Genomic DNA, 27339 nt, shown 5'->3' with positions numbered 1-27339 from the left:
GATCTGTAATACTTATTTTAATACTGTATATCTGTTGCTCTTCTTGACAGAAAGAAAGAGTAGAGCACATAGTAGTCTAGGGCAAGTACACAGAGGGTATGGGGGAATGAACTTCAGGCCCGTGTTTCCTGCATGGAAACAGGAAATTCTCAAGATGGGAATATCATTCATAACTGTAATTTACCCAACTTTTATGAGAGCTGTCAAAAAGGTATCTCCTTAAAAACTCCATGCCTCTTTGATATCCCCCTGTTAAATCCTCCCTTTCTACACCGATGTAGGGATTTGGCACAAATGTATTTATATTAAATAATTTTCATCTTAAAGTAGCAGTGGTTGAGAGGTCCTGCAGGCTTATTCCAGCTAAGAAATCGAACTAGGGTGAGGGGGAAGAAATGTCTTCTGGCAATTACTGAGTAATTTCTGACATTTGGAAATAGAAGCCCAATGTGCTCAACCACCTCTCACATGTCCTTGGACTACACTCCCTACTTAATGCTACTATTAGAAAGTTCTGCCACATTCCAGAAAGAACTTTGCCAGATGGATCTCCCTCAGCATTTACAGAGTGGAAATCCACTGTGTCCTATGGCTTCTGGAATATCCTCCCACAGATTATTGGCTTGCACCACTACACAGAAACTGTGGCAATATATTAATTATTTAACAATTAATATATATCACAGTATTGGTTATGAAATTTTGCCCTGAGCGGGAGATTCATAGAAGAGTATATGCAGACATTTTTCTCCTGGATGACTCTGAAATTAGTCAATGAAATTTCATTGTAGCTAGTGAGATTCTTTGCATATTCCTTTCAAAATATTTGTCAGTGTCATATTTTGTGGTATGGATAATTGCAGCGAAAATATTTTTATAATATTGAATATCAGCAGGCGTTTTTCTCCTAGAAGACTCTCAAATTAGTTTAATCAATTTCATTTCAGCTAATGAGATTGCTTTATTTTTTGCTTTAGCTTTTAATACATTTTTAAGAAAGTTGCACCAGAATAAAGATACAAAGAAACAAAGAAAAAGAGCTACTAATAAAGCACAAGTAAAAACATTATCAAAAAAATATAAGATTCTTTGCATATTCTTTTAAAAATATCAGCATGTGTGTCTATGGGGGGAGGGGTCAAAAAGATCAAGATGGTGGCCACAAAAAAAGGAGGGGTGCATAAAAAGGGAAGGATTTCGATCGCATGACTGTGGCCACCATCTTGACTTTTTTCAGCTCCTCCCTGAGTACACCCTCATTTAGCAGTATTATACTTTGTGGTATGGATAATTGTGGAAAAGAAATGATCGTTAAAGTGTTGAAAATAATAAAATGTTGAATAGAAATACTGTATCCTATTTATTCTATGTAAGGACAGTTAAGTTGGCAAATCACCACCAGATGTCAGCAGAACTGAAGATGACAAGTGGCTTTATGTTGGAGAATGAGAAATGTAACACTCAGACAACATATCCATCTTTTCTGCTGCACCATTTTACAGTATTAGTTTTTGAGGATAATCTTTGAACATTTCAGCTTAACCCAACTATCCTTCCTATAATATCCACATTATATTATAGTAACCCTCTTCTAGAAAAATATTGGATTAGTCATTCTCTGGGAGGCTTCCATTTTAATGTCCTGTGAAGTTATTAATACTGTAATAGAACAATTGTACACTTACTCATTGCTACCTGCAAGTAATACAGAACATACTCAGTAACTAATGACATTTATTGAATAAATTAATTTGGAATGGTAGACAGTTATATGATAAAAACCTACCCATACATAACTGTTGATCTGACTTTATGCACAAGTGAGCTGTCAAACACATACTGTAGCGCTGAAGGAATAAAATTAAATATATATTATCTATCCATAACTACCCCAAATTAATCCCCAATAAAGTCTAATTATTGAACCAATAGAATTAGCAAAGCATAATAATCATGCTTTAGTTTCTCATACTGAAGAGTCTTGAGACTTGATAGCATTTAATTTGGGTTCTATCATGTCTATTAAGTTTCTCAATACACTGTTAAGCCATGATTAGCTTTAACCCAAAATGAGGCATTATTAAAAATCTTTAGAGCTGATTCCAAACTGGATGTAAACTCCAACTACTGATTAATAAATGTAGGCCCAGTATGGAGGGGGATGTCTTACAATCAATTTATCTATGTTTAATGTTTTGCAAACATTTTGCATTTATTCCAAAAATACATTATTGCAGCTACGAAAATAATTGTTCTGCCTTTTGTCTATTTTACAGTTCAGCTGAAATTAAATTTAAATCCTGTTTGACTCATTTGCCCTTTATATTTCTAAGGAAACCTCATACATGAAATGTTAGGTATTTGCAGCAACAGTAGCTTAACCCTCCCAAGTGTTATAATTTACTGCTGTTATAATGCCTAATCAGCACTATGCGCTGCCTAAAGCCAGAGGCTGTTGGACTCCAGCTTCTGTCTACAGCTTCCATAACTGGCTAAGGCTGATATGAATTCAGTCGTATTTGGTGAATATGTTGTCCTGGCATGCAGATGCAACTAGTCACTTGTATCACCTGCAGATCTGGTGGCTGCCTTGCAAATAAGGATGGATGGATGGACAGATGGATGAGCATTGCAGAGCATCTTGTTACTGAACTACGCTCTTCCAGATGCCATTGTCTACACCTCTATGCTGGCAGACCCAGATGTTCAGATAGTACATGTCAGAGGCCTGGATTTTGGCCTAGAGACTGCCAGGTGCTAACCCAAATTTGAGAACGTGTTAATCAGCTACCTTGGCTACATCTAACTCATTGCCAGCAATGCATGCAAGGGGAGTTCCCTTTGTTCTTCTCCGCCACACATTCTCCAAATATAACCTGGAATGTCCCTTTCCCCCACTCCCCAAACCTCTCAAGCAGATTTGAGGAATGCAGGAAGATAAATTCCTTCATGGCAGTTAGATACAATATCTAAACTGTGTCAGGGTAAAATGTGTTAATTCAGGCTTTCTTCATTTCAACTTAAAACTGAATAGGCATAATATAAATGCACAGAAGATACAGGGTGATCTAATTTTTTGACCATATAAATTTTGTTTCCATGCAAATAATCTCAGACATTAAATAAGTTAGAAACAGATACAAGGCAAACATAATTGCGGAATGTAATTCATGTTTATATTGAAAAGCCTCTTCTGAGCTTCAATAAAATATATAGCTTTGTTTCAACACAAAGTTAGAGGGGAATACTTCATACAACAGTCATATTTCACTGTTACTGATTTTATTGTAAAATTTCTAATGCGTACATGCCAAAACAAGTGTTATATCTAGCTGTAATATAGGGGAACAACTATTTTTTAAATGAAGGCATTAATACAGTATTACACATTAATGAATAAAATACAGAAATGTACTGCTTGTTTTGTAAATTTTACAACAGTCACTGCACTATCTGGCAGTGTACCCACTGTTTCGTGTTTTAATCTGTAGTAAGAGTTGATATTTGAACAGTTCTAAAATAAACTGCTCCTTGTACAGATTGTTTTCTGTGATTATTCTCTACTGCAGCATTTGTAACTACAATTATATACCCAGCAAACATTTAAAGTAAAAATAAGTTACTTATTTATATGTCACATTTATAGTTGCCCATCTCACACAAAGCGACTCTGTGAGATTATTATATTATTAATATGAGTTATATTAATTTTTCTAATCCAAGATGGCTATTATATTAACCAGGCCTATATTTCTGAGAGTTACTTGGAATCTGTTTCATTTACAAACATTAGATATATTCAATCATCCCATATAGTAATAGTAAATCAGGTTGTTCAGCCAAACAGCACCAACCTTTCTCCAAGGAGAACAATAAGGGCAGGCTTGGGATAACTTTGAGGTTTACAGAGTACCAAAAAAATCTTCGGAAAAGGGGGGAGCAATCTCAGCCACGTATTATCCAATGATATACAGGCTGCTACAGGAGAGGGGGAATTAAGAAAGATGGGGCATACATAAAGCAGGGACAGCAGACTCATTCCCTATAGACGCTTCCTCTTGGCAGCCGCCACATTCTCTGCCTCACCAATTTGTTCAACTTAAAATCCAACAGAAATGTAGAGGCTGCAAAACTTCAAAGCAAAGTTCTAAGTTTTATATCACACCTTATTTTTAAGAACACCTTTGAGCCTCATAGAAGCCCTATAGCATTCTTAGAAAATACAAAGCACTATAGCCCAGAGCTTTGTCTGGAACTGTTTACATAAGAAAAAAAAGGTTGAATTGGGACAAACAACAGCATCACGGAGGAAAGCGAGTTTTAAATTACTCCAGAAAAGAAACTGTTATACACAGAAAACAGATAACCCAAGATTTTAACATAGCTGGGATTTTCACTGTATCCAATAGTCTACCTCCGCCCAAACAAGAATTAATGATTTTTAAATAAAATTTTTACACAGTATGAAAGACCTCTGTTCTGCAAATTCAAACCAAAACCATAATATGCTGCCCCCATTTTTCACAGAGCAGTCTATGGGTGGGATAGTGCTGCTTCTAATAGCCCTGCATATATACACTGGCATTGTTCACACAACATGCTAAGCTACAGTTTGCTTAACAATGGTTTATTTGCTATTCATGAAATGTATATTGCACCTTTTTAACCAGGTGCTCAAGGTGATCACATTTCAAAAGTCATCCAGAAGTGCTCTGGACCACATGAAAAACAACCCTCTCCTACTCAGTGAAACAGCAATGACTTTCTTCAGAGTTCTGCACAAGCCTGGAAGAAAAATGCAGGTGGTTTAAGAGTTGCATTAAAGACACAGGGCTGTATTGATCTGATTCATTAAAGTAGAAGCATGTTTTTTCAAGCTTGCACAGATACTTAAAAAGAAACCTGTGCTTTAGTGAATAACAGAGGTACTATGCTTTTACCAGTCCCAAAGCACTTCTTGACCAGTTTTAAAGTATGCATAATTCTTGGACATACCAATATTTTCTCCTCTTGGTTTTTCTCACAATAATCTTGAGAGGTAGATAGAGAGACTTTGATTGATTCAAAGTTATTTAGTGATCTTTTATTGCTGAAGATGGATTTGAACCTTAATCTCCACAATCCTATAACAGCATCTCAATCATTGCACAACACTGGCTCTCCTATGTTGAATAAACAGCAATTGGCTAGGATTGTACAACATACTAAACCTTAAACTATGTTTTATGTCAAGGGTGGGCATGGCACAGCATCCTAAAATAATTCTGCAAAAATCTGGGGGGAAATGGCCAATTTGGGGCAATGTAATTTCTTTTTGGTTCTTTCAGAAATGAGACTGGGAATGGGAACAGGATGATTTTGTCAAGCAAAATCATTTCGAAAACTTTTTAAAATCATTTCAAAAACTTTCATTTCTACCCTTGGAAGCCCTGCTCAGAAACCTCTCCCAAAGTTCCAGAACCATGCCACCAAAACTTAGCTATTTTACCAACAAATGTCAACACCACAATTTTGGGCCAGTTGGTGAGATGCATTTTAAGGTTCAGAAAAGGAGCAGTTTTAAATGCTGTCCCCTACTTTAATTTGTACATGAAAGAAGACCCCCAAATAAGGGATGTTTGGTTTTCATGCTAAGATATTTTCCAATTCTCTCACTCACTGGCTCAAAAAATGCCTGCGAACGTTGTGCTTTGGTCCTGGTCTTGACTTATATTTTGCTAATTCTAAATTGACTTTGTCAACGTTGTACAGTACGAAGAAAACGTATCAATACATTCCCAAGCTTTGCCAGCAACAAAGTTGGCGAATATGGTAACAAGACAAGCGAATGTTAAATAAGGCCGTGTATACCAGGATAAACTGCAGTATTACCAAGAAGTCAATTTTTGATACAAAATCTTTGCCATTTCCGTGAATCCCCTGGAGCTGTGGTGGAAGAGAGATAAAACATTGCTCTCTGTCAATTAGTCTTCTGAAAAGTGAATAAGGCATTACTTCCCTTGTCTTGAGATACAGAGTTTTTTATGCGTGTCTGTCAAGCAGTCTCGTTGACACCTCCCAGAGAGAATAAATCACTAACATCCACGGTCCTGGGTTGTTGCCGAGTACCAAATATGGGGGAGAAATTCCTATTTAAAAATCATCTTCGGGACACAAACCATAATGAGCCACGGGATGCCCTTTTGCCTATCCCGTATATAACTCACACCCACTTCTCGTACTTCTCGCAGAAAAGTTGGAAGGGTTTACAGACAGCTCCCAGATACGTTGTGCTTCAATCCCTTCCTACTTTTTTTTTTTTTTTTTTAATCTTCGTCAGCTTTTTGCCAGGCTGGAGCATTTCGGCAACTGCCATTTTGCACAGCCAACCCGCCACAGAGACAGGCAGTGCAACTTTGTGCAGATCTACTCAAAAGTAAGTCCTCTCGTTCTATGAGATTTATTTCCAGTAAATGCACTGAGAAGTGCAGCTTGAGTTAATGAAAAAGAACGAAATTACCTGTTCGCAAAGTGCCTGCTAGCTGGCACGAGGCAGATCATTCTCAATTAAGTTCCAGTACCTGCATTATAAAGAATATTACTCCACTCCTCTTACAGCAGCCTTCCCCGGATTGGTGCTTTCTAAATGCATGGTCATACAATATATGTAAAACTTCCACTGGTCATGAGGTCTGAGTATTATGGGATCTGCAGTCCAAGTCATCGGTTAGGGAATATATAGGATGGTTGCAAGGATTACAACGTAATCACGTCAGACATTTGCCAGTGCTGTGCAAGCGTGTTTTTCTTTCGTTTTCCGCTTTACTGGTGGGAAGAGTAGCAGTTCTGCTTCAACAAAGGGTACTTTTTTGCCCCTTGCAAAGATACGGTGCCTCTAAAGCAGTCCTTTAACAGACGAAGCGCTTCTAACAAGGGAAAACTCTCGCCCGCTCAATTGCTCTTTATCGAGAGGGCCCTTAAAGGCACGGAAACCTCGACCCGCAATAGAGTTGGCAACCCGAGTCGCACCGCCAACCCTCCTCCCCCTCGCCTCCTGTCGTAACGTACTCTAAATATATACGACCGAAGTGCCGTGAAGCAGAGGCCCGGGGGCTCAGCGCTTCGCTCGCTATCGGTCCGGAAGCCGTATAAATGTAGACTCAGCGCCTCTTAAAGAAAAAAAAAAAGATGGAAAGGAGAAAAGCACGTTTTTAAGGGTAGTTATCTTCGGGCACTCAAATCCTACCCAAATTTAGCAGCAGGGAAACGCGCGCTTCTCGGTCTTCTTTCACTTCGGAGAAGGACGAAGCAACTTCAGCGGATTCACTTTGACTTAAGCTTTAAGAAAATGTTATTGTGGTTCCAAACTCAGCCTAGATAGATCGGTCACTCGCAAATGGAGTCCCCCACTGCAGTCTCAGCCCTCCAGGCCGAATGCGGATCGGCGGAGAGAATGCAGGGCTTTGGCACCGCTTAAGGCGACTTTTAAGCTATTTACTTATCTGTTTTCCTCACTACAGCAGCAAAAGGCACGAGAGCGGTTTTCGCTGTGGACTCTTGTGCTAACCTTTTCTATCTCTACGGTTCCTCTCCCAGACTCCGGAGCAGCCATGAGCGCCGAGCCTCGCAACCGGCAGCAGACTCTAGCTTTACGGAAGCAGTTGATTGGGTAGGTGCTGCGACTCATGGAAGGAGAAGGAAGGAGGCTGCTGCTCGGGGACGCTGCCCTGCCTTGAAAAGACAATTCTCCTTCGTAGGGCACGACACACCCACCCACCGCGCAGTAAACGGGAAGCCGCTGCGCTCCTTGCGTTTGGCGCGACGCCTTCCTCTTCGTGCGCGCCGTGCCTTGCAGCTCGTTCCGCAGTGCAGCTCTAAAAGGTGGCAGCTGCGTAGATCCGCAGTAGGCTCCTATCGAGAACATCGGAACTTTCACGTGTAGGATCAATCCGATTGCCCCGCATTGTCGAGCAGATACCCGTTTCAGTTTATAATTGCGCACTTATCGATTGTGTATTTATTTAATTTGAAAATCCAGTGGTTGGTAAGTTTAGATACATGAAGGTGAACACCCATTCTCATCCAGTAAACTTTATAATTAAAGACGTTTTGATAACACCTTTCAAGACAAAGTCCTTGCGTGTAGTTTACTGCTACCGCCTGTTTCCTGTTTCAGTTCAAGGTAAATCTCTTAAGTCGTCTTGCTCTTGGTGTCTCCAACAAGTAAGGCATAATGGCTATAATTTGGAAGCTGGGCTATTTGTGCCAGGATCCTCCTCCATGCATACAAAGAGCCAATCTGCAGTGCGGGTTCTGCTGGAGAGTTGCACAACTCCTCTCATTACTACAGTGGCACAGCTATACATGGTCATGGGAGCTTTAAAAGCATTACTATAGACAACAGGGAATCCCACTTCTACCCATCTTGTACCCATTAAGCCTCTTCACTTGATTTCCTGCGAAGCCCATTGTAAAACATTGCCTCAGGGAAACTTCCAACCTGCAATACAGCTTTAACTGGCTGCCAAAAAAAAAAAAAAAAAAGCTCCTCAGTTAACTCAAGCAGCCTTGATCAGAAATACATAAGTCTGTTAAGAGCTCTTGGTCTTTTAAGACTCAAATGTTGCTTTCAGGCTGGGCACAGCATTCCTTCAAATACCTGCTGCTGAGGAATAAATGTGAGAGAGGGCCCAAACCGACAGCTTATTTCCATACCTAGGCTACATCAATAGATGAGTCTATCAAGGCTAATAGTCCTAAACTCAGATGTTACTTCTGTATTGGCCTGCCCCAATTATCAGTTGTATGGGAAACCTGCAGGACAGGGATATGTCTCTTAATTCCTCATTGGGAACACCCCAAAGACATCTGGTTAGCCACTGTGAGAAACAAAATGCTTCATTAAGGGGGTTGTCCTGATCCAGGAGGACTGTTCTTATGTTTTAGGACACGTCTTCCCATAGTGATCGATGTCATATCTACTGCAAATATATATTACAAATGTCACCTGAGCAAGTTCTTGACCTTGCACTTCTGTTAGACTTCCACAGATCCATTATATGTATAAAGGTTTCTTCAGAAGTACAATCATGCTAGAAATTCTTACAGAAAATGACTTTTAGCTACTGTTCAAATGACTTGCAACTAGGCATAACAGACTAAACTCAGTTCAAAAACAATTTCCTTAGAATTTGATTAAAAAGGATGTATTATCATTGTAGCTAATTAAACCATTTTTGTTCCAGATTTATTACCTCCAATATGCAGTAACATTAGTGGTAGAATGTTTAATCAGTTCCAATTAAGTTCTTTATCTTTCTTTAAAGATCATCTTGCAAGCTTTTTTTCCCCGAAGACCCAGTGAAGATTATCCAGGCAAAGGGCCAATATATATATGATGAAAATGGAAACCAATACCTGGACTGTATCAATAATGTTGCTCATGGCAAGTGTGAAATTATGTTCTCTTTACTAAACTCTCTTAAGCCTAAACTGTGTGCTCAATTAAGTGTAATTCATCAGTCCCTTTTAAACTAACAAAATGTTTGTGTTTAACTGTTTCCTCTTCCATGGTTTAACTTGTCCACATCACCTAGCAGTAGTAGTAGCTTTATGTAGCCTGCATTTGCTCTCACAGACAATACCTGTGCCCATTCATTCACTGGATTCAAACCCCGCAATGTAAATAAATATGATAACAATGACTCATGCCAGAATGAAATTATTCAGAAAAATGAAGGCTATAGCTGATACTCAAAAGTTTGGGTGACCAGGACAAAATGGTAGACAGGAGGCCATTTTACTTTTCTGTGGAAGTGTACACCTAGCTAAACTATAACTGAACTGACATTGTGAAATTCTGTCTCTGATTTTCCAAGATTAGGCTGGAAATAAAACAAGAAATAAGGCATTATACACACAGTCTTAAAAACTTCATGAATGGTCACTGAAATTGTTATATTCTCACCCTTATTTTTCAGTGGGGCATTGCCACCCTGAAGTGATCAAAGCAGCCCATCAGCAGAATCTGCTGCTAAATACAAACTCTAGATATCTACATGACAATTTGGTGGATTATGCACAGAGACTATCTAAAACATTGCCGGAGAAGTTGTGCACCTTCTATTTTTTGAATTCAGGGTATGTTTTTTTAAAGAAATATATCACTAGATCATACAGGTATTTTCATGCCTTATTTGCAAAACAAATGAACTGAAATTTGTTACCTCCCCACAAAATTGTCAGGATAATCACATCTTTGCTTTCTTGGTATTTATATTACTTCAGTATTTGTTCCTTTAGTCAGAATGAGTAAGTATTTTCCACTTTTCCAAAAATTTGACATTTACATTTTCCCTTATTTTCTATAATCAAAGGGCTTTTCATCATATATTTAGTTAGTAACTGTAATGAAACAATTCACGCTGCATATAAATGACTCTAAAATTCTCTTTTAAAATGGTGTTTATTGTATCTGTATTTTTTCTTTTACTCATTCAACTAAAATTTAATAAAAATTATATACATCTAGTGCTGGTCATATTTCCATATCAGTATGTCATTTCTTACACATGAAACTACTCAGATTTATAGATGGCTGAATATGAACAATGAGAAAACCTCAGAATTTTCCATTGCAGATCAGAAGCTAATGATCTTGCTCTGAGACTGGCACGGCAGTATACAAAGCATAAAGATGTTATTGTTATTGACCAGTAAGTATATAAAATATTTTAACTAACATTCTATTACTATATCCAGTTCAGTTAGCAGCACCTAACCAACCTTGGATGAACTTGAAAAAAGCTAAATAGGATCATACCAAGTTATAACTTGGACAGGAAAATGCTGTCAGGGAATCATCAGGAAATCTTAGGGGTGTAGTTTAGGAAGTTTTTTAAAAAGTATCAGAAAAGGGTATTAATCAATCACCTCCATACTGTTCCAAGAAAACTACAAGAACATGCCTTTGTAGTTACTAGGAGTTGAGTTTGTCTGAAGAGTCTTTATTTTCTTTCAGTATTAATTGGAGTCAGAAACCCTCATTGTGTTTCTGAAGTAAATGTTAAAATACCCAATAAGAACCTACATTTCATACTAAAAAGTATTTAGGTTATCAGTATTGTTTTTTAAAGCTCATATTTTTTAACTTGGATCCTGTTATTCTTCCAAGAAGCCAAGACCAGACTATGAGGTTCCCAAGCAATTCCTGATCTAGGTACATCCATTCAGTTTCAAAGCCAAAAGTAAATGTGATCCCAAAGATCATATTCTGAATTCCAAGTTGCATTTATGTACATACATATAAGCCAACCAGACTAGAATTTTGAAATGTATATAAAGATACATTTGCTTTCTAAAGCAACAGCTGAAATACATAAAAGTGTTATAAATTAGAAAGCAGGTGCTTCAGTTTGACAGTCTGGCAAACCATACAATTTTCAAGTACTAATAGTAAACCAAGGTAGAATTGATGTACTTCTGTTGATTGTTGTGTTTTGTTTTAAGCGCTTATCATGGACATCTGACATCTTTGATTGACATAAGTCCATATAAATTCAGAAATCTAGATGGCCAAAAAGAATGGGTCCATGTGGTATGCATAAGAGACTATATTAACCCTTTTCTTGTTAATTTCCAATTCACCTAAAACCAGGTGGTATAATCAGCTATTAAACTTTCTTTGAATAGGCTCCTCTTCCTGATACATACAGAGGATTATATAGAGAAAACCATAAGGATCCAGCCACAGCATATGCCAATGAAGTGAAAAAAATAATTGACAAAGCACACCAAGAAAGCAGGAAGGTAAAAATTGTCTCAAAGTTTCTATATTTTATCATTTTGGGTTTTTTTTTTAACTGACTTGAGTTTAGTCAGTTATCCAGTGTGCCATTATGATGGACTCTCTTCTTCTGTCTTCTTAGTATCAATTAACAAAAGAGGGAAGTTTGAAAAAATGTGTGGTACTCAGCCACAGCTTCATTCATTGTAATTTCTTACACCTTGCTCCGGCCAACCATCCAAGCAAAACTGAATATTCTCACGTCCTTAAGAATCTGACTGGTGGAACATCATCTTTGAGAAGCAAAACTACATTGTTGGATATAATTCATAGTTTTTGTCAAGAAAACATTTCAAATGTATACTGTTGTTGGCTAACTGAAGTTTCTTGTGTGCTGTAGCAGTTGGTACTCAGCTACTATACTGAAGACTTCTGAATTAGAAGCCTCAGTACATCCAAATAGCAGATTCATACACATTCGTGTGCGTGCATGCTATACCTCTGCTAGTTTCATTATGTTATATATATCTTTTCAGTTTGCTGCACTTATTGTAGAATCCTTGCCCAGCGTTGCTGGACAAATCATTCCACCATCTGGTTATTTCCAAAAGGCAGCAGAGTAAGTATTCATACTTTTCTTGTATCTTTTTCCATTTATTCTAAACTGTTTTGTTAGATTTTCTGTTTGTAGTAAACCTCAAGCTTAAGGACTTTTAAGATGTTTAACCTCTGCAAGATCCAGTTTTAACTCCCAAAGATTTCAGTAATTAAAATTGAAATGATAGGGACACAAGTATTTAACTTTCCTCGGGGGATTTTGGTTTCGGTTGCTACTGCTTAATTTTGGAAAAAGTGGATTGTTGGGGATATTTTTGTTTTAACACTAAACAAATTGTTCAGAAGTACTGGTTTAGTAAGATCTGTTCCATTTCCATGAGATTTTGTTCTTTTAATAGGCATATACACAAAGCAGGAGGCGTATTTATTGCTGACGAAATTCAGGTTGGCTTCGGCAGGATTGGCAAACATTTTTGGGCATTTCAACTTCAGGGAGAGGATTTTATTCCTGATATTGTTACTATGGGAAAGCCAATAGGGAATGGACATCCTGTCGCTTGTGTAGCAACAACAAAGGAAATTGCAGAGGCATTTTCAGCAACAGGAGTAGAATACTTTAACACAGTAAGTAGTTACTCACATTTTTATTCTGAAATACATCTTAGTATCAGCTTGAGCATGTATTTAATGTACTTCACGTATAACATATTTACTGGATTGCTATTACATTAACATAAAATTCAGACTGCCATATGGTGCTTGCTTTTGACAAACAATTTTCGGTAGAAAATTTATTTCCAGTTTTTTTTTTCCTCCCTCCTATGCATAGTTTGGAGGAAATCCTGTGTCCTGTGCAATAGGCCTAGCAGTCTTGGATATTATTGAGAAAGAAGAGCTTCAAACCCATGCTCTTCATGTGGGAAGCTTCTTTATGGAACTACTCAAGCATCAAAAAGCTAAACACCCTCTAATTGGAGATATCAGGTATCAATTTTAAAACATTATCTTACTTATATAAGCAGCATATTCTCTCCATGTAGTTCTCACTTTGTTAGCTGCTTTTTTTTTTTTTTAGCAGTCCCAAATTGTAAAATCTGTTTATTGCAATTGACTGTGACTTCATGTTTTTACTTTGTTTTATAGGGGTATTGGACTATTTATTGGTGTAGATTTAGTACAAGACCAAGAGAAAAGGTCACCTGCTACCAAGGAAGCAGAATACATCACAACAAGGTATTTAAGTTTCCCTACTCCCTATTCCACATTGGTAATTACAATGTCCAAAACAAACAAGCAAAACATCTCAGAGTACACAAGAACAGGAGGAAAAAAACAATTAAAAAGTAAGAATATCTAACAATTTATTGGTAGTGACAGAGAGAGGAGTACTTCCCATTCTTCTTTTTTACTTTTACCTTCTATGTCCTGAAATAATCTGTGAGCAGTATCTCCAAATGTTTCACTTAACTGAATTACAGATAGAGAACATTCAGGAGCTTGCACACCTCTTTTCCTTGATATATGCAAAACTCTACATACTATGTACAATAAGTTACTATGATTCTCAGATTCTGCTTTTCTCCTGGAATGTGTCAATCTGGCAGTTCCAGTAGTAGTTTGTAATCTTCCAGAACAGAAAATGGTCATTAAGTTTAAGACATCATCTGACCCAAAAAGAGAGAATTGGCTTTGCTTCTAGTAATTTACAAGGTATCTCTGTAATAGACGGCCTGGTGCATTCTAGGTAACACTAGAATGTTCTGTACCTTCAAACCAGTTTTGCACAGCCCTGCTATTCCCTCCCCAGCCACCCTAGGTATATTTTCAAACATGCATACTGAATTTAGCAAAAATGGAACAGCTAGTAAGTTGGATTATATTCACTAACTCAGAAGCAAGCTCAATACTCAAGGATTCTTAAATCTCTGAATTCTTCCACTACTGTGGAAAGAGCAAATTCTCTGATAGTCCTCCAAGTATTAAGGACAGCTGTAATATACTTTCAAAGAGAATACAGAATGACCTGAGGTATGTAATAAAGGGGATGGAGAAAGGGACTATTGCGTGGTAGACTAGACTTATTTAGTATCCTTTTGGTCTCCAGACAGTGGACCTGGCATGAAAGGGTTAATTTCAGGTAAGAAAGTAGCTAAGAATATCCTTTCTATACCCCTAAGGGGACCTCTTTCCTCAGTCATAAGAATTGTGTTCAGTCATACTGGTCTCATACTTTGTGAACAACTATTTTTCAAAAATTGTGTCGAACCATTACGATCAAGCTATAAACCAAAAAACATATTAATATGCTTCCCCAACTGGAAACTCCTCCCCTTTACTGAGTATTAGTGTTGCCAAGCTACTGCTTTAGCGGCTTCGCATTTGCTCTAGAGGCCTGCACCCTATTCCTCTAGCAGCTAGGATAAGACGACATTTTTCTGATTATCTAGGATGATGAAGTAAGGAGTCTGTAACAGTAGCCTGCCAGTTCCTTATTCAGTCCTTTTAGGAAACCAGTAGCTCCGAGAAGCTTGATAATATTTTGTGTGTCTTGCATCATCTCTGGATGGCTTGTCAGACCATCTGGTAAATTCTGACAGTAGCTGGGCATCTTGAGGCAAGGTGGTTGTCAACTACTGGGCCCAATCACTCATCTCCAACAGGTCAAAGAAAGAGGGTCTCCAGGTCAGTTGCTTTATCTTGCACTTCCCTGGTGCTGATGTGTGTATCAGTATCAGTAGGAACACATAGAACAGGCCTGGGAGACCTGGAAGTCAGAAGGCTTCAATCTTTTCTGTCGTGGAGGCAGGAAATTAGCATTGATCCTCTTTGCTGCTGCTTTTCTTAAGCAAGTCAACCTCCAGGATATCCTGCACTGTAATCTGCTTCCATTGTAAACTTTCATAACCTGATGAATTCATTTTGACCTATAAGGTTCAACACCATTTTCCACTTTCAATTCCTTTTGGGAACAGTGAATAAAATGGAAAAAAATCCTGACAGGAGTTACTCTGATGCCGCTTTGTGGTTCTGATATTTTAAACAATTCTTGGTGGTTTGGAACATCCTGTTGTGTACCTAGAGATGGTAGAAATCTCTTTCTTGGTTTTCTCTTAAATTCTAGAGCATATGTTAGCTTGATTTTAGTAGACCCCCATGCATACCAACATTTCCATTAGAAGCCACCTAGCTGGTTCACTGTGGAGGCTTTTCCTCTAGGACTTTTCTCCCTTGCTGGGTTTAGAGGGATGTGTTGTATTGGTCGTCAACTGCAGGGCAGTCAAACTGTGTATTTTCAGGGTGAAAAGGAGGCACTGCTCAGTCTTTGCTATAACAATTGGATAAGGATTTCTTCCTTAATCTGGGTATTTCTTAAGGCTGCGGACAATGACTTTTTGTAGTTGCTCTTGATCAGCGCTTGTATTGAGGGACTAACAAAACAGCTTTCATTTCAGGAAGTGCTTGTATGTGATATTGGCCTTGGACAGGTGATCCACACCTCAGTGTTTAAACAGCACAAGACTGCCACACATCATCGGTCTTGTGGTTCCAGATCCCTCCCTCAGTATCTTGAATCTACTGATATGCTGATAAGAATCACTCCCTAGGACTCTGAAGGAGCCCACTCTGAGGCCTGCACCCTATCCCTCAGCTAGCTTGCCATTAATCTTTTTTTGCGGGGGGGGGGAGCATTTTCTGAGATTTTACCTACTTTTCCTTCCATCACTACACATCATTGTCCTTGTTATTTAATTATCAGTAATTAAAGCTGACAAAGGAACAAGACAGATCTTATCTCAAGGAGACAGAGCCAAGACTAAAGAGGGTTTCCTCCCAAAGGGAGAAAAAGCAAATTCTTGGCCCCACCTTCATGTAAAGAGTAATTAATCCTTTCATACTGACCCTGTCATTCCAGTGATGGAGGCCATGACATATGTTGAAAGTCCTGCTTCCCTAATGGGGTTTCCTATTTGTAAGGTGACTTTAAAAGGGACCTTGTGATTTTTCCATCTCCAGCTTGAAAGTATTTCTGGAACATATAAGCTCCTTGGTCATGCAGGGACTCACTCCTACTGTGAGGCTACATGCTCCAGACAGGTCTTAAAGCCTAGAGTTTTTTTAAAAAAAATAATGCCAAATCCTGCCAAAAGTGATAACCAAAATCTCCATGGTGCCCAAATATGGATAAATTTTCATCAAGCTCATATATATCAAAGTGTGATTTTTATAGGATCACAATAATCCAAGTAGATAAATTACTTCACAGTTACTTGTAATTATTCTCTTACTAAAATCAACCATTTTTTGTTGTTCTCTAGATTCAAGGAAGAATTCATTATACTGAGCACGGATGGGCCAGGCAGAAATGTGCTTAAGTTCAAGCCACCACTGTGTTTCAATACGAAGGATGCAGAGTTAGTTGTTGGCAAACTTGATATGATATTGACAGGTAAGTGAAGGAAGAAAGCCTCCTTAAAAATGGCTAATGGACACAATTCTGAAGCCAGATTGCCTACCTAGCATGCTATAGATTGATCTAAGCCTACTTGGGAAATAAAGTATTTTATAGATAAGTAATAGCGTCCAAAGACTTTGCCATCTGAAGGCCTGTTTAAAGCATATTGCTATCAATTTACTAGACCTATCTCACAGCTATTTCCCCTCAGAAAGAGGCAATTAAGGAACTAAAGACACTTATCTATTTTGTTCTATGTGTACAATTTACATATGCAAAATTATATGGAAGCTCTTCTCTTACTGAGTGACTTTCCTACTAAATTCTTTTCTCCTTGTAAGAATGCACCAATTAGATTTTTTTTCTCCCAAAGCAGAAATCACTGTAATGAAAGAACAGATAGTTTAATTTAGGTCTAAAACAAGGATCTATAAATGAAAAAAGAGTTTTTAGCTTTATTAGTAACCATCTTTGATGTAATACAAGATGTGCTTTCCTGTTTTTCATTATGGCTTGGGGGGGGGAGAAAACGGAGTCTGACCCAGCCAGAAGACCACTAGGAATATTTTTGTGCCACTGGTAATGTAAATGAATTTTCATTCCTGATTGTACCTAAACAGTAATACTGGCCCATGTAGAATGGGCAAACAACAATCATATTGTAATTGAATATTCTGCAGAATTGGAGAAAAGAAAAACTTAAAGAAGATGATTTCCAATACTTCAAAGGGTAAGCATTCATGTATAATTATTATATACAAGAGAGCATATTCTATATGCAGGAACCCATTAATTTCATTAACTTGAATAGCTGCTATGTATCAAGTCATATTCCAACAATATACAATCTACAGCAGCATGTCAAACATAAATTAGGAAAATTTTTAATTCACTGGTTTTCACGTGTGAATCCTGAATTCTTTCATTCCATTTCTTACAGGATACAGGCATGGTGCTGAATTTTACTATTTTTCTACACTTAAATTACAGTAATAAAATTCTGCCTTCTGTAGGCTATCATAATCCAATCCACGCAGTTTTGTTGTATTGCTGACAGCATAGATTTTCAGAGCTCTATTGCTTTTATCTCTACTAATCCATTTCTTCATATAGTAAAGAGGAAAAATAATTTATCCAAAAAATGTAACTTGTCACCTTTGTGCTATATAGGTTACATGGCCGTATTTATACTTGTTTCTGCTTATATTATACAGTTAGCACCTTTGATCTGATAAAATAATTTTATGAAGAAAACAGATTTATTAAGAAATAGGTAGGCACCAGTTATTTAGCAAAACTTAACATCTAAACATTAGACTCTGTTACACAATGGCTCATGAGAATTGTTTCTGTAAGATTTTTAGCATCTCATAGAAATGTTTTATTTACTAAAGAAAGTGAAGATGTCACCAACACTGACAAGCTATTTTATTTGGAAAGCACAGTTCTACCATTACAGTAATTCAGGACCAAAGGGGAATGCTTATTTTTAAGAAGTGGACAGATCTATGTAGTATGTATCAAAAAATGATGTAACAGATGAAAAGCAACCTATTTTCTAAGAACATAGCGCCAAACTACTACTACATTCAAGGCCTTGCCTTCCTGTTTTTCTGTACCATTAACATGGAATTCCTTTGCTAAAGATAATTTTGCTGTGTCTGTCAGTCATAACAGTATAAGACTGGTGCCTCTTACTGCTTCACAAGCAGTCTTTTTTCCCTCTTAGCTACAAGTTAATTACAAATGACTTTCTGTACTTCACCAGGTAATGCATTTTCTATTGTAAAGTCCTGTTTATCCTTGCCATACCATTCTGATGTTTCATAAACATCCCTAAGATCTGAAGTGATTTAAAGCAAATGAAAATATATATTTTTAAAAAATTTGTAAAATGTACTTAACAGAACTTCAATAGTGACTCTTTGATGCTGTATATTAATAACAGTAGGCTTATCAAAACACTTCTTGCAAAATATAGTACTAGTATTCAACTGTCTACACCTGTAGCAATCATACAGCTATTCTATTTGGGGACAAACAAAAAACACAGGATGAAAACAATCATGTTAAAATACTCAAACGTGAGTAAGGTTGGAAAACCCAGAGTCACATCTGATACAGAAAACAGAATTATCATCTTTAAGCTCTTAGCCAGAGGGAAGACAGATAACTGTAATTATATTGTAATGTGGGAGAGGGGGACAGAATGTATATCAAGATCTCCAATTGATTATAATAGACTAGTGAGGGTCAGAAACTTTGAACTATACCATAATAGTCATTTTATGTCTAAATTAGGCTAGCAGTTCCTGATCAGTGGTAACTCAGATATAGGTTTACCTACTTCTACCACTCCAGCCCATAAGTTCTGGAGTGCAGTAGTTAGTAGTTTCACCTTCTGAAGAACCCTATTTAACTTGTCTTCAGTTAGTAGATATTCTAGTAAATAAGTCTTGAAAACGTTCTCTTATTGTAGTGGACAACTTCTTTGTAAGTAGTTAAGTCTGCTTTCAGTAGCCTTTTAATTTCTCAAAGGACAAAGTTCAGCATGAGTTCAACTACACATTTAACTGTAAAAAGCAAAATTCATTTTCATTTTCAAGCCCTATTTGTTACTGCTCCAATGCTCTGACAAGCAAACCATGGAGATTATAAAAATGGTCAAAAATTAAACTGGAGCCAGGCCATAGCTGTTGTTAAATGAGCTTAAACAATGACTTCTAAGTTGGATATCTTAATATCTGTTCTTATACAATTAAAATGAACTATGTTCATAACAGATTATTTATCCCATGGATAAGAGATTAAGAGTGTGTTGTCTCTCCCAAGCACAACTTCCTCTTCCAGGCCTAGTTCTAACCATGGCTGTTACCCATATAATTACATTTGGTCAGAAAGTAAATCTTACGTTAAAACAGAGCTGTCATTGTAACATGTATGATTTAAGCAAGAAATTTTTATTCTGAATGAAATGCATGATATTGTTCTCCCCATGTCTGAGCTTATTACCCTGGCTAAGATTATAGGACAAGCTGTATTTTTTTAATACTGCAAATGGAGAATTTAATGTACTTAATAGTGCATTATTAAAGATCTTTTCCCATATTTGACAGCAGGACCGCTAGTCACCTATTATCTGCTAAAAATATTAGTAACATGACTACAAAATAGCTCAGAATAAGCTAAGAGGAAGCTATAGAATAGTTTGAAAAAACTTGGAAACAGTAGTACTGAAAATCCAATGTTTACGCAGCTTTAATATTAGCTTAATAGTTTTAGCATGAAATGTTTAAATTCTAAATACTAATAAAACACAGAAGAGTACAAAAGCCAGTCAGATTGACAGTTTAAGTAAGGTCAATGAATTATTGACTTATGCCTAAGGATGGTTCAAATATGAGTGTACTACATAAGCATCCAGGAGTTTTGTACATATGGTATTGAGCATGTTTTCAGATTTTGAAAGCAGTTAAATTGAACTTGCATATACAAAAAAGCAGACTATAATGTAAGCATGTCTAATATTGTCTTGTGTGTGTAAATACAGCCTTGAGCCCTTCACTATTTTAGGTATCCAATTCTACAAATTTATTCCTAAATTCCTATGATCTTTATTCCTACACAAGCCAATCATATACTATTCTAAATCCTAACATTTGCCTGAAATGTAATACTTATTCTGCTTACTGGTTTTTCCTACCTCACAATACTTTGAATTTGTGATTAAACAATTTATTTTTGCTGGTCTTTCATCAATTTTAGGGTTAAAACATGCTCTAAATCCAACTTCTAAAATTTATGTATCAACCAGCCACCAGCATTTCTAATGAAATTCTAAGGCTTCTTTTCTCTGAGCTACAAAAGGATAGCTGGAATAATGGCACAGGATACTGTATTATGCTTTTTTATTCAAAAGCTAGAATAGCATCAATATCCATGTCATGGTGAATCAGAACACATGTAAAATACCTTACAATACATTAGATTCCAAAAAGGTACCAAAAAGTACAGTAAAATTAACACTTCCATTACAGGAAATGTATGACACAAAACCAATACAAAATAAAAAGGTGGAAAGTGATACTGGTTCCCTAAGATGCATCTCATTCTGTACAACTGGAATAACGTAGTTCATAGTTAACTCCAAGAGGCAGTCCCTAGATGCAGAAGCTGCAGCTTTAAGCAGACCCTCAAAATCAGTTTCAATTTAACCTATCAATAAAATCATTAATCTTCAGCAAGGCTGAAATTTACACACCACACTCTCTAGACAACTATTATCTGTAAATATTAAACAAAGACATTTCCAGGGAAGTCTTCAGATACACATAACAGGCCATAGAAATGTATTGTAAAGTTAATTTTGGTACATAATTGTAATGTCCATCTACAGCATTAAGTACAAAACATATGCAGTAGTTTTGTGCATTAGAGCATGCCACTGCATACCTGAATACCTTTGATCAATATGGCTTGTAGTTATTCTGATGACCACGTCTTGGAGCCTTCCCATAATTTGAACTGCCTTGACCTATGAGTAAGAAATCGATGTATTAAATTAGTAATTTGTGATGCTTGCATGTATCTGTAGCCAGGTCCTAGCCAAAATATACATATACTAAATAGTTATAGTCTCTATAGCTACATCCTACATTCAAAAACTCTTAATTCTATAGAAAGGAAATCCATCTGGAAAACCCCAAGTTTTAGAATCTATCCATACTAGAATACTGCATGCAATACATACCTCTTCTTCCACCTCTTCCTCGGCCGCCCCCAGAACCAAACTGTTGTTGCTGATATACTTCTTTTGGCTGTGCTACCTTAATTTCACACTGAAAAGATCACAACATAAAACAGGTGTTCTTAACATACAATACTATATATAAACACCACAAACAGTTTTAAATGTTCAAATATCTGAATTATAAATACACTTTCCAAACAATGAAATCTGAGGGCAGATATTCTAGAGAAAACTTCTCTCTGCTGCACGGAAGTTGACATTGTACTAGAAGATATAATTTATACACTCAGTACCTCTTTCAAAACTGAACTTTAATCTCTCAAGCTGCGCAAATCCAGCCTGTACGATTATATTTCCATATGCTGTCTGAAACAGGAAACAGACTGAGCAAAGCATAGTTCAGTTAACTATGGGTAAATATATCATGTGAACATAGCCAAGACTATATACACATATGTGCTTTTCAACTGATGGTACTATTAATGCCAAGCACATGACCTTGAGTTTTAAACCATCAGACACTGATTGTAGCCCAGGACTGGGCAACACATGCCTTCCAAATATTGTTGAATTACAATGTCCACCATCCCTCATTTTCATGATTGGAATTATTGGGAATTGAAGTTCAGCATCATCTTAAATTTCAGTACTCTAGCACCCCTACTATAAGCTCTTAAAACATGCTTCCACATTCCATCACTATTTATATTTTGTTTGATACCCTTCTGCTTCAAGCAGTCCATATTCTAATCAAGCAACTTCCTACCTTTGGCTAAGCTACCTAGCTTTATATTAATCTTTTCACAGGAATGCCTTGTTATTCAAGTGGATTTTTTTTTTAAAAGTTAAGCAGCTTAATTTCTCTACTATCATGGGATCCAAGCAAATTAATAAAAGTAAATTAATAGAAGCTTATTGATATTTCTTCCTTTGTGCACCTTGGTCTCAAAATGTCAGTCAAGGACACCTGAACATTTTAAACAAAATGCTGTGCCAAAATGAAACAAGCATTTTTCACAGACAATTCTATAAATAAGCGTATCTCCATTTAATTTGGGTTAAGTCCATTGTCTAAGAAACCTTTCTACAAACCTTCTAGCCAGTTCTGGGCAACAGTAAATACAGAGAAGGTAACAAAATAAAGATGCTTCCTTTTTTGAAAGTGGTTGCATTTTAAAGAGTGACTGTGAGGGCAATAAGGATTATTTCCGACGATATCACCACCACTTTGGTGAGGCCAAAATTTTTAGCCTACTTCATTATTTTGGTTTTTCTTCATGAACAAAAAGGGGGAAAACCCCCCCAAAAAATCTAGCATCATTTCACAGGGTTCTGGAAGCTGTAAAAGGGGTGATAAAGGCCTGTTATATTTTTGATTTCCTATTTGACCCAAGGACTATTCTATAAATAGACATTCACATAACAGCAGTAAGCCAGCGTTCTATACATACAACCTGTGTGCCTGTGCATTCCATCCTTCCTTCCTACAGTATCCCCCCCTGCATCAACAAATGTGGTCCACATAAGCCTTGTATCATTAATATTCCTTTTGAGGGAATCACAGAATCCATAGCTTCTAGGTCTGATATAATGGCAAATGGCTGTTTCCATGAAAATGTAAATTAATTTACTGCCTTTATATATCAAACTAAGCAATATTTTTAACTAATGTGTGGAACGCTCTTCATATTTAATGCTAGGAAGTATACATGTCCCAAATTACTAATATTTAGCTATTAACTACAAATTATTTGGGATAATGTAACAGAGAAATATTTTGTCTAGAAACTATTAGCCTGTACTTCTGGAAACCAGATATGTACACTGTAATACCATCTACACTTACTGATGTTACTTCAAATCTTTGATCATGGAATTAAAATAATCTGGATATTCTTTCTGATTCTATAGTACAAATATCATATAGATCTTGTGGCTAAAAGATTACACAAAGGTATATTTATTCTGCTCATTATATAATTTCTACACTCAAACTTTATGACTTGTATTTTTCTCCTTCCAACCATTTACAAAATGTAGGGAGATAATAGGCTCCAGTCCACTATACAGAAGCAAACTGATCAACCTCAGTGCATTGGTCGTTATAGCAATTAGTTAAATATGCATGTTTATTCAGGAAACATAGGTTTCCGCAGGTTATTTGATTTAAAATTATCTCAACAGCTATAGAAATTAACCGAAGCATGTCCACCATATTACATGCTACACTAACAGAAAAAATGATGCTAAACAGCATTGATAATTCTACACTCACAAACCTTTATAAGAAGTTGGTTTCAGCTATAAACAACAGGAGTAAAAATGCTATAAAGGGTATGCTTTCTCCTCACTGTACTTTTTTCAAATATTAAACATGAGATATAAGCTCAACTCCTCGTTACTTAGAGCTTAAAATTAATCATTCTGTCATGAATTTCCTACCTTACTACCACTGACATTGTGGAATTTTTTCTCCAAGATTTTCTTCACTGGTTCTTCTTCCTTAAAAGTGATGAATACAAACCCTCTTCTTTTATTGGTTTTTGGATCCATTGGAAGTTCAATCGCTTCAATCTAAAGAAACACAGTAATTCAAAAGTATATTAGAATTATCTACTACATTAACTTATTCAATAATTCTGATCAGTCTCTAACTCTAAGCCTCTAATGTACAACTTCCTGTTAAAAGTAGCTGCAACTTGTTAAGTATTAGGAACTCATTAGATGAAAGTTACATTCATAAAGAATGTAACAAATGCAAGTTATTATTGCTCTGTGCAATTACATATGAGGATTTGTATAACAATTTCATCCAAAGACAACCATCTGCTACCTAAAATGATTAGAGCTTATTAGAAAAACTATTTACTATAAACATACCATACTTGAAAAATCACTTATAAGGAAATACATATACAATCAAAATAAAAAAATAGATATTTGGTATGTGGGCCTATATGATTTGTCAACCATTTATACAAATACCATGATGTAACCAATTTTAATTTAACTGAAATACAACCATATAAATACATACATATGCTATTGAGTGGCAGTCAATCTGACTCTGCGTCATATTGTATACCCCATATTTCTACTTAAAACTACTTTGGGTTAAAAAATAAATTGCTTTACTATTTCAAGTTAATGCTGGCCTATCTACCTAAACTTGCATCAGATTACACACCTCTCCAAACTCTCCAAAATATTCCCTGATTTTGTCTTCTGCTGCTTCTGGGTTAAGCCCACCAACAAATATTTTCTTCACAGGATCCTTTTTCATTGCCATTGCTTTCTTAGGGTCAATCACTCTTCCATCTAGTTTGTGTTCTTTCTGCTCCAAAACCTACAAAGCAGTTCAATAAATCAGGATAAAACTGACAGAACATTCATAAGATTATTAATAGTTTAAGTGTCTCAGTCCATCTAACTCACCTTATCAACACTTGCTGCCTCTTTGAAGAGAATGAATCCAAAACCTCTTGATCTGCCTGTATTAGGATCCATCTTTATTGTGCAATCAGTTACTTCACCAAATTTTGTAAAGTAGTCTTTTAAGTCTTTTTTGCTTGTATCCCAACTGAGGCCACCAACAAACATTTTCCTGTAACAAGGTAAGAGACACTGAAGAATGATGATCACTATTATCATGGCAGTATCTCATCATATGTCAATATAATTTAACTTCTAGAATTTGTGATTTATAGCCTTACTTGCATAAAATGAGTTTGCACAGGTTATACCAGTGGTTCAAAATTTCAGGTCTTCAGTTACTTACAATAAAAGCTAAACAAACCAAGGTGTTTTACCAGCAGAAGTCATAAAATTAATGATTCTAACTCATCTCAACAATTTTGGAAGCATAAAGCCTCATCAAGACCGAAACTTCTCATTTAAGTAATACTGGTTTTATTTTCTATCATAACATTCTGTCTTCATTACAGTTTTATTTAGATATAATCAAGCCTCCTAGCATTTCAATTTGGCTGTGTGGAATTATGTAAAGGATGTTGGAGTGGGGGAGAGAGTCTTCAAGTGCAGGCTTTCTCTAAGACAATTTAATGGAACAGAAAAACAAACAAGACAGAAAGAGACTAAATATAAATAACTTAGCCTCACTTTTACAAGGATTATACTGGAGTTACCTTCATCATCTGAAGAAAACTAAGTATCAGCTAAAATTACATAAATGCTAATGGACCTGCAATAACTAGACCTGGGAGTGTAGAGTTAAATAACACTGCCACCCAATAATTTCAAAAATATAGCATATGTACCTGTGCCTTAACACTTTTTAAAGAGCTACTACTGACTTCCATCAAACTAGTAATCAATATATTTTGGGGAAGGGGGCCATGTATCTTTTCAACTTTTAGTAGATGCCAGGGTAGTATGCTGTCCTTAAATGGCACTAACATGACACACAAAGAAAGGGGGGAGGACTAAACTACTGCCATTTCAGGAAACCAGAAGCCTTACTGCCCCTCCTTCCCCCACCACCACCACATGGCGCCAACAAAAGGCAGCTCCAAGAACAAAGGAGGTCCGACTGCTGCAGCCCAGTCTCAGCTTATTGTCTACTTTAGCGCCAAAGACAAGGCCAGAAAAGGAAGGACCTGCGCGCCAACCACCTTCTGCAAAGATCAGGCACGGCAAGAAAAAGCCCAAGAACTGGTTGGAGCTGAGCCAAAACAGCGGGTTCGGGCCTGTCACTCCGAGCAGGTTGCCGCCGTGCATGGCGCCGGAAACCACAGAAAGTGGGCGGGGGGAATAAAACGACGCCGCTACCCTTACCCCGCATCCTCCTCGTTCTTGCTGGCATTGATCTGATCACCTTCGGCTCCGTTCTGGCTACCGCTCGCCTCCGCAGAAACTACCGACTGCCCCGCCTCTTCGCCTTCTCCTTCGCCGTCCCCGTCCCCCTCTCCAGCCTCGGCCACTACCACTGCCGCCGCCACCACCTCTTCCTCCTCCTCCTCCTCTTCAAGCTGCTGCTCCGGCTGCAACAGCTCCTCGTCGCCGCCACTCGCGGATCCCTCGGCCGCCGCCGCCGCCGCTTCATGCCCATTTTGGGTGGCGCCAAACTGGTGCTCCACCTCGGCCATGGTTACTAGCCCAGAGAGTGCGCCGCTGCCTCGAACCTGCGTAAGCGACAACAACGGAAGTTCTCCCCGTCAGCGAGGCCTACGATAAAAAGGAAGAGATGGCGCCTCCAGACGCACGAAAGGAGCGCGTCCCACTCGGCCTCGCCACGCGAAGCCGCCTCCCCCCTCGGGCTTCCGAGACTCACGTTAAACGCCGCTCGGCTCACGTTCCCAGAAGAACCGGAATCCGGTTCCTAAAGCTTCGTCCCGAACCTGCCGGTCTCTGCCGATGTCGTCAGCGGCGACTCCTCCCCTCCCGCGCAGTTTCTGACAGACAAACAGACACGACGGTTCACAGCTATCCGGGGGGCGAAAGCACGCTCCCGCCTGGCCTCCTTTTATAGGCTTCTCGGGTCGCGCGGCCACTCCGCAACAAACCTCCCGCTTACTGGCCGAGCGCGTCAATCACTCATGTAGAAGCTCTTTTCTTGTTGGCTGTGAACACCCTTGCGTCCTCTTTCCCCAGCCCCGCCTCCTTTCTAACTGCTGCCTGTGCGGCCTGCAGCTGCCTACGGGAGCGCGGAAATAGAAATTTAGAGGCCTCACAGTCAGTAACAGTCACAGAGCTCCCAAGTTGTCCCCGAGTTCACCGCCCTAATGGGCGAAAGCTCTCCTGGGATGCAAGCATAAGTATCCCAGTTGTGAGAGCTGCTTCCGGGCATCTGGAGGT

General features: G+C 37.8%; 2 protein-coding genes across 3 annotated transcripts; one reads left to right on the top strand and one right to left on the bottom strand.

Annotated features, from left to right (window-relative positions):
- The first annotated feature begins 6272 nt into the window (after positions 1-6272).
- On the top strand, positions 6273-18684 carry LOC103068075 (5-phosphohydroxy-L-lysine phospho-lyase). The gene is made up of 14 exons (XM_015888066.3): positions 6273-6415; positions 7576-7648; positions 9306-9424; positions 9960-10119; positions 10620-10694; positions 11488-11575; positions 11671-11787; positions 12301-12383; positions 12721-12946; positions 13152-13306; positions 13466-13555; positions 16639-16769; positions 17456-17505; positions 17716-18684. The coding sequence occupies exons 2-13, from the start codon at positions 7590-7592 to the stop codon at positions 17476-17478; spliced, it is 1326 nt and encodes a 441-aa protein (XP_015743552.1). The 5' UTR covers positions 6273-6415; positions 7576-7589; the 3' UTR covers positions 17479-17505; positions 17716-18684.
- A 1325-nt stretch (positions 18685-20009) lies between these two features.
- On the bottom strand, positions 20010-27015 carry HNRNPAB (heterogeneous nuclear ribonucleoprotein A/B). Of its 2 annotated transcripts, none has more exons than XM_007428162.4 (7): positions 26816-27015; positions 26320-26709; positions 24961-25129; positions 24713-24871; positions 23968-24099; positions 21526-21613; positions 20010-21309 (listed from the first exon to the last, which is right to left on the bottom strand). In XM_007428162.4, the coding sequence occupies exons 2-7, from the start codon at positions 26628-26630 to the stop codon at positions 21242-21244; spliced, it is 927 nt and encodes a 308-aa protein (XP_007428224.1). In that variant the 5' UTR covers positions 26631-26709; positions 26816-27015; the 3' UTR covers positions 20010-21241. The 2 variants fall into 2 exon arrangements, with proteins under 2 accessions (XP_007428224.1, XP_007428223.1); XM_007428161.4 differs by having other exon boundaries at positions 26320-26666; positions 26816-27014.
- Positions 27016-27339: the final 324 nt, after the last annotated feature.

The sequence above is a fragment of the Python bivittatus genome, unplaced genomic scaffold, assembly GCF_059951505.1.
Source record: "Python bivittatus isolate LINGU-HERP-01145 unplaced genomic scaffold, Pbiv_v1 ctg000080_np1212, whole genome shotgun sequence".
NCBI classification, from domain to species: Eukaryota; Metazoa; Chordata; class Lepidosauria; order Squamata; family Pythonidae; genus Python; species Python bivittatus.
Note: the sequence above shows the minus strand (reverse complement) of the source record. Positions and strands in the feature narration are given on the sequence as shown.

Excerpts from the sequence above, each read along its gene's own strand:
- LOC103068075 (XM_015888066.3), top strand. The coding sequence starts at position 7,590 with ATGAGCGCCGAGCCTCGCAACCGGCAGCAGACTCTAGCTTTACGGAAG. Across the intron at positions 9,425-9,959 it reads TATCAATAATGTTGCTCATG|TGGGGCATTGCCACCCTGAA; the intron begins GCAAGTGTGAAA and ends CTTATTTTTCAG. Across the intron at positions 16,770-17,455 it reads ACTTGATATGATATTGACAG|AATTGGAGAAAAGAAAAACT; the intron begins GTAAGTGAAGGA and ends AATATTCTGCAG.
- HNRNPAB (XM_007428162.4), bottom strand. The coding sequence starts at position 26,630 with ATGGCCGAGGTGGAGCACCAGTTTGGCGCCACCCAAAATGGGCATGAA. Across the intron at positions 25,130-26,319 it reads AAGAACGAGGAGGATGCGGG|GAAAATGTTTGTTGGTGGCC; the intron begins GTAAGGGTAGCG and ends ACCTTGTTACAG. Across the intron at positions 21,310-21,525 it reads AGGAAGAGGTGGAAGAAGAG|GTCAAGGCAGTTCAAATTAT; the intron begins GTATGTATTGCA and ends TCTTACTCATAG.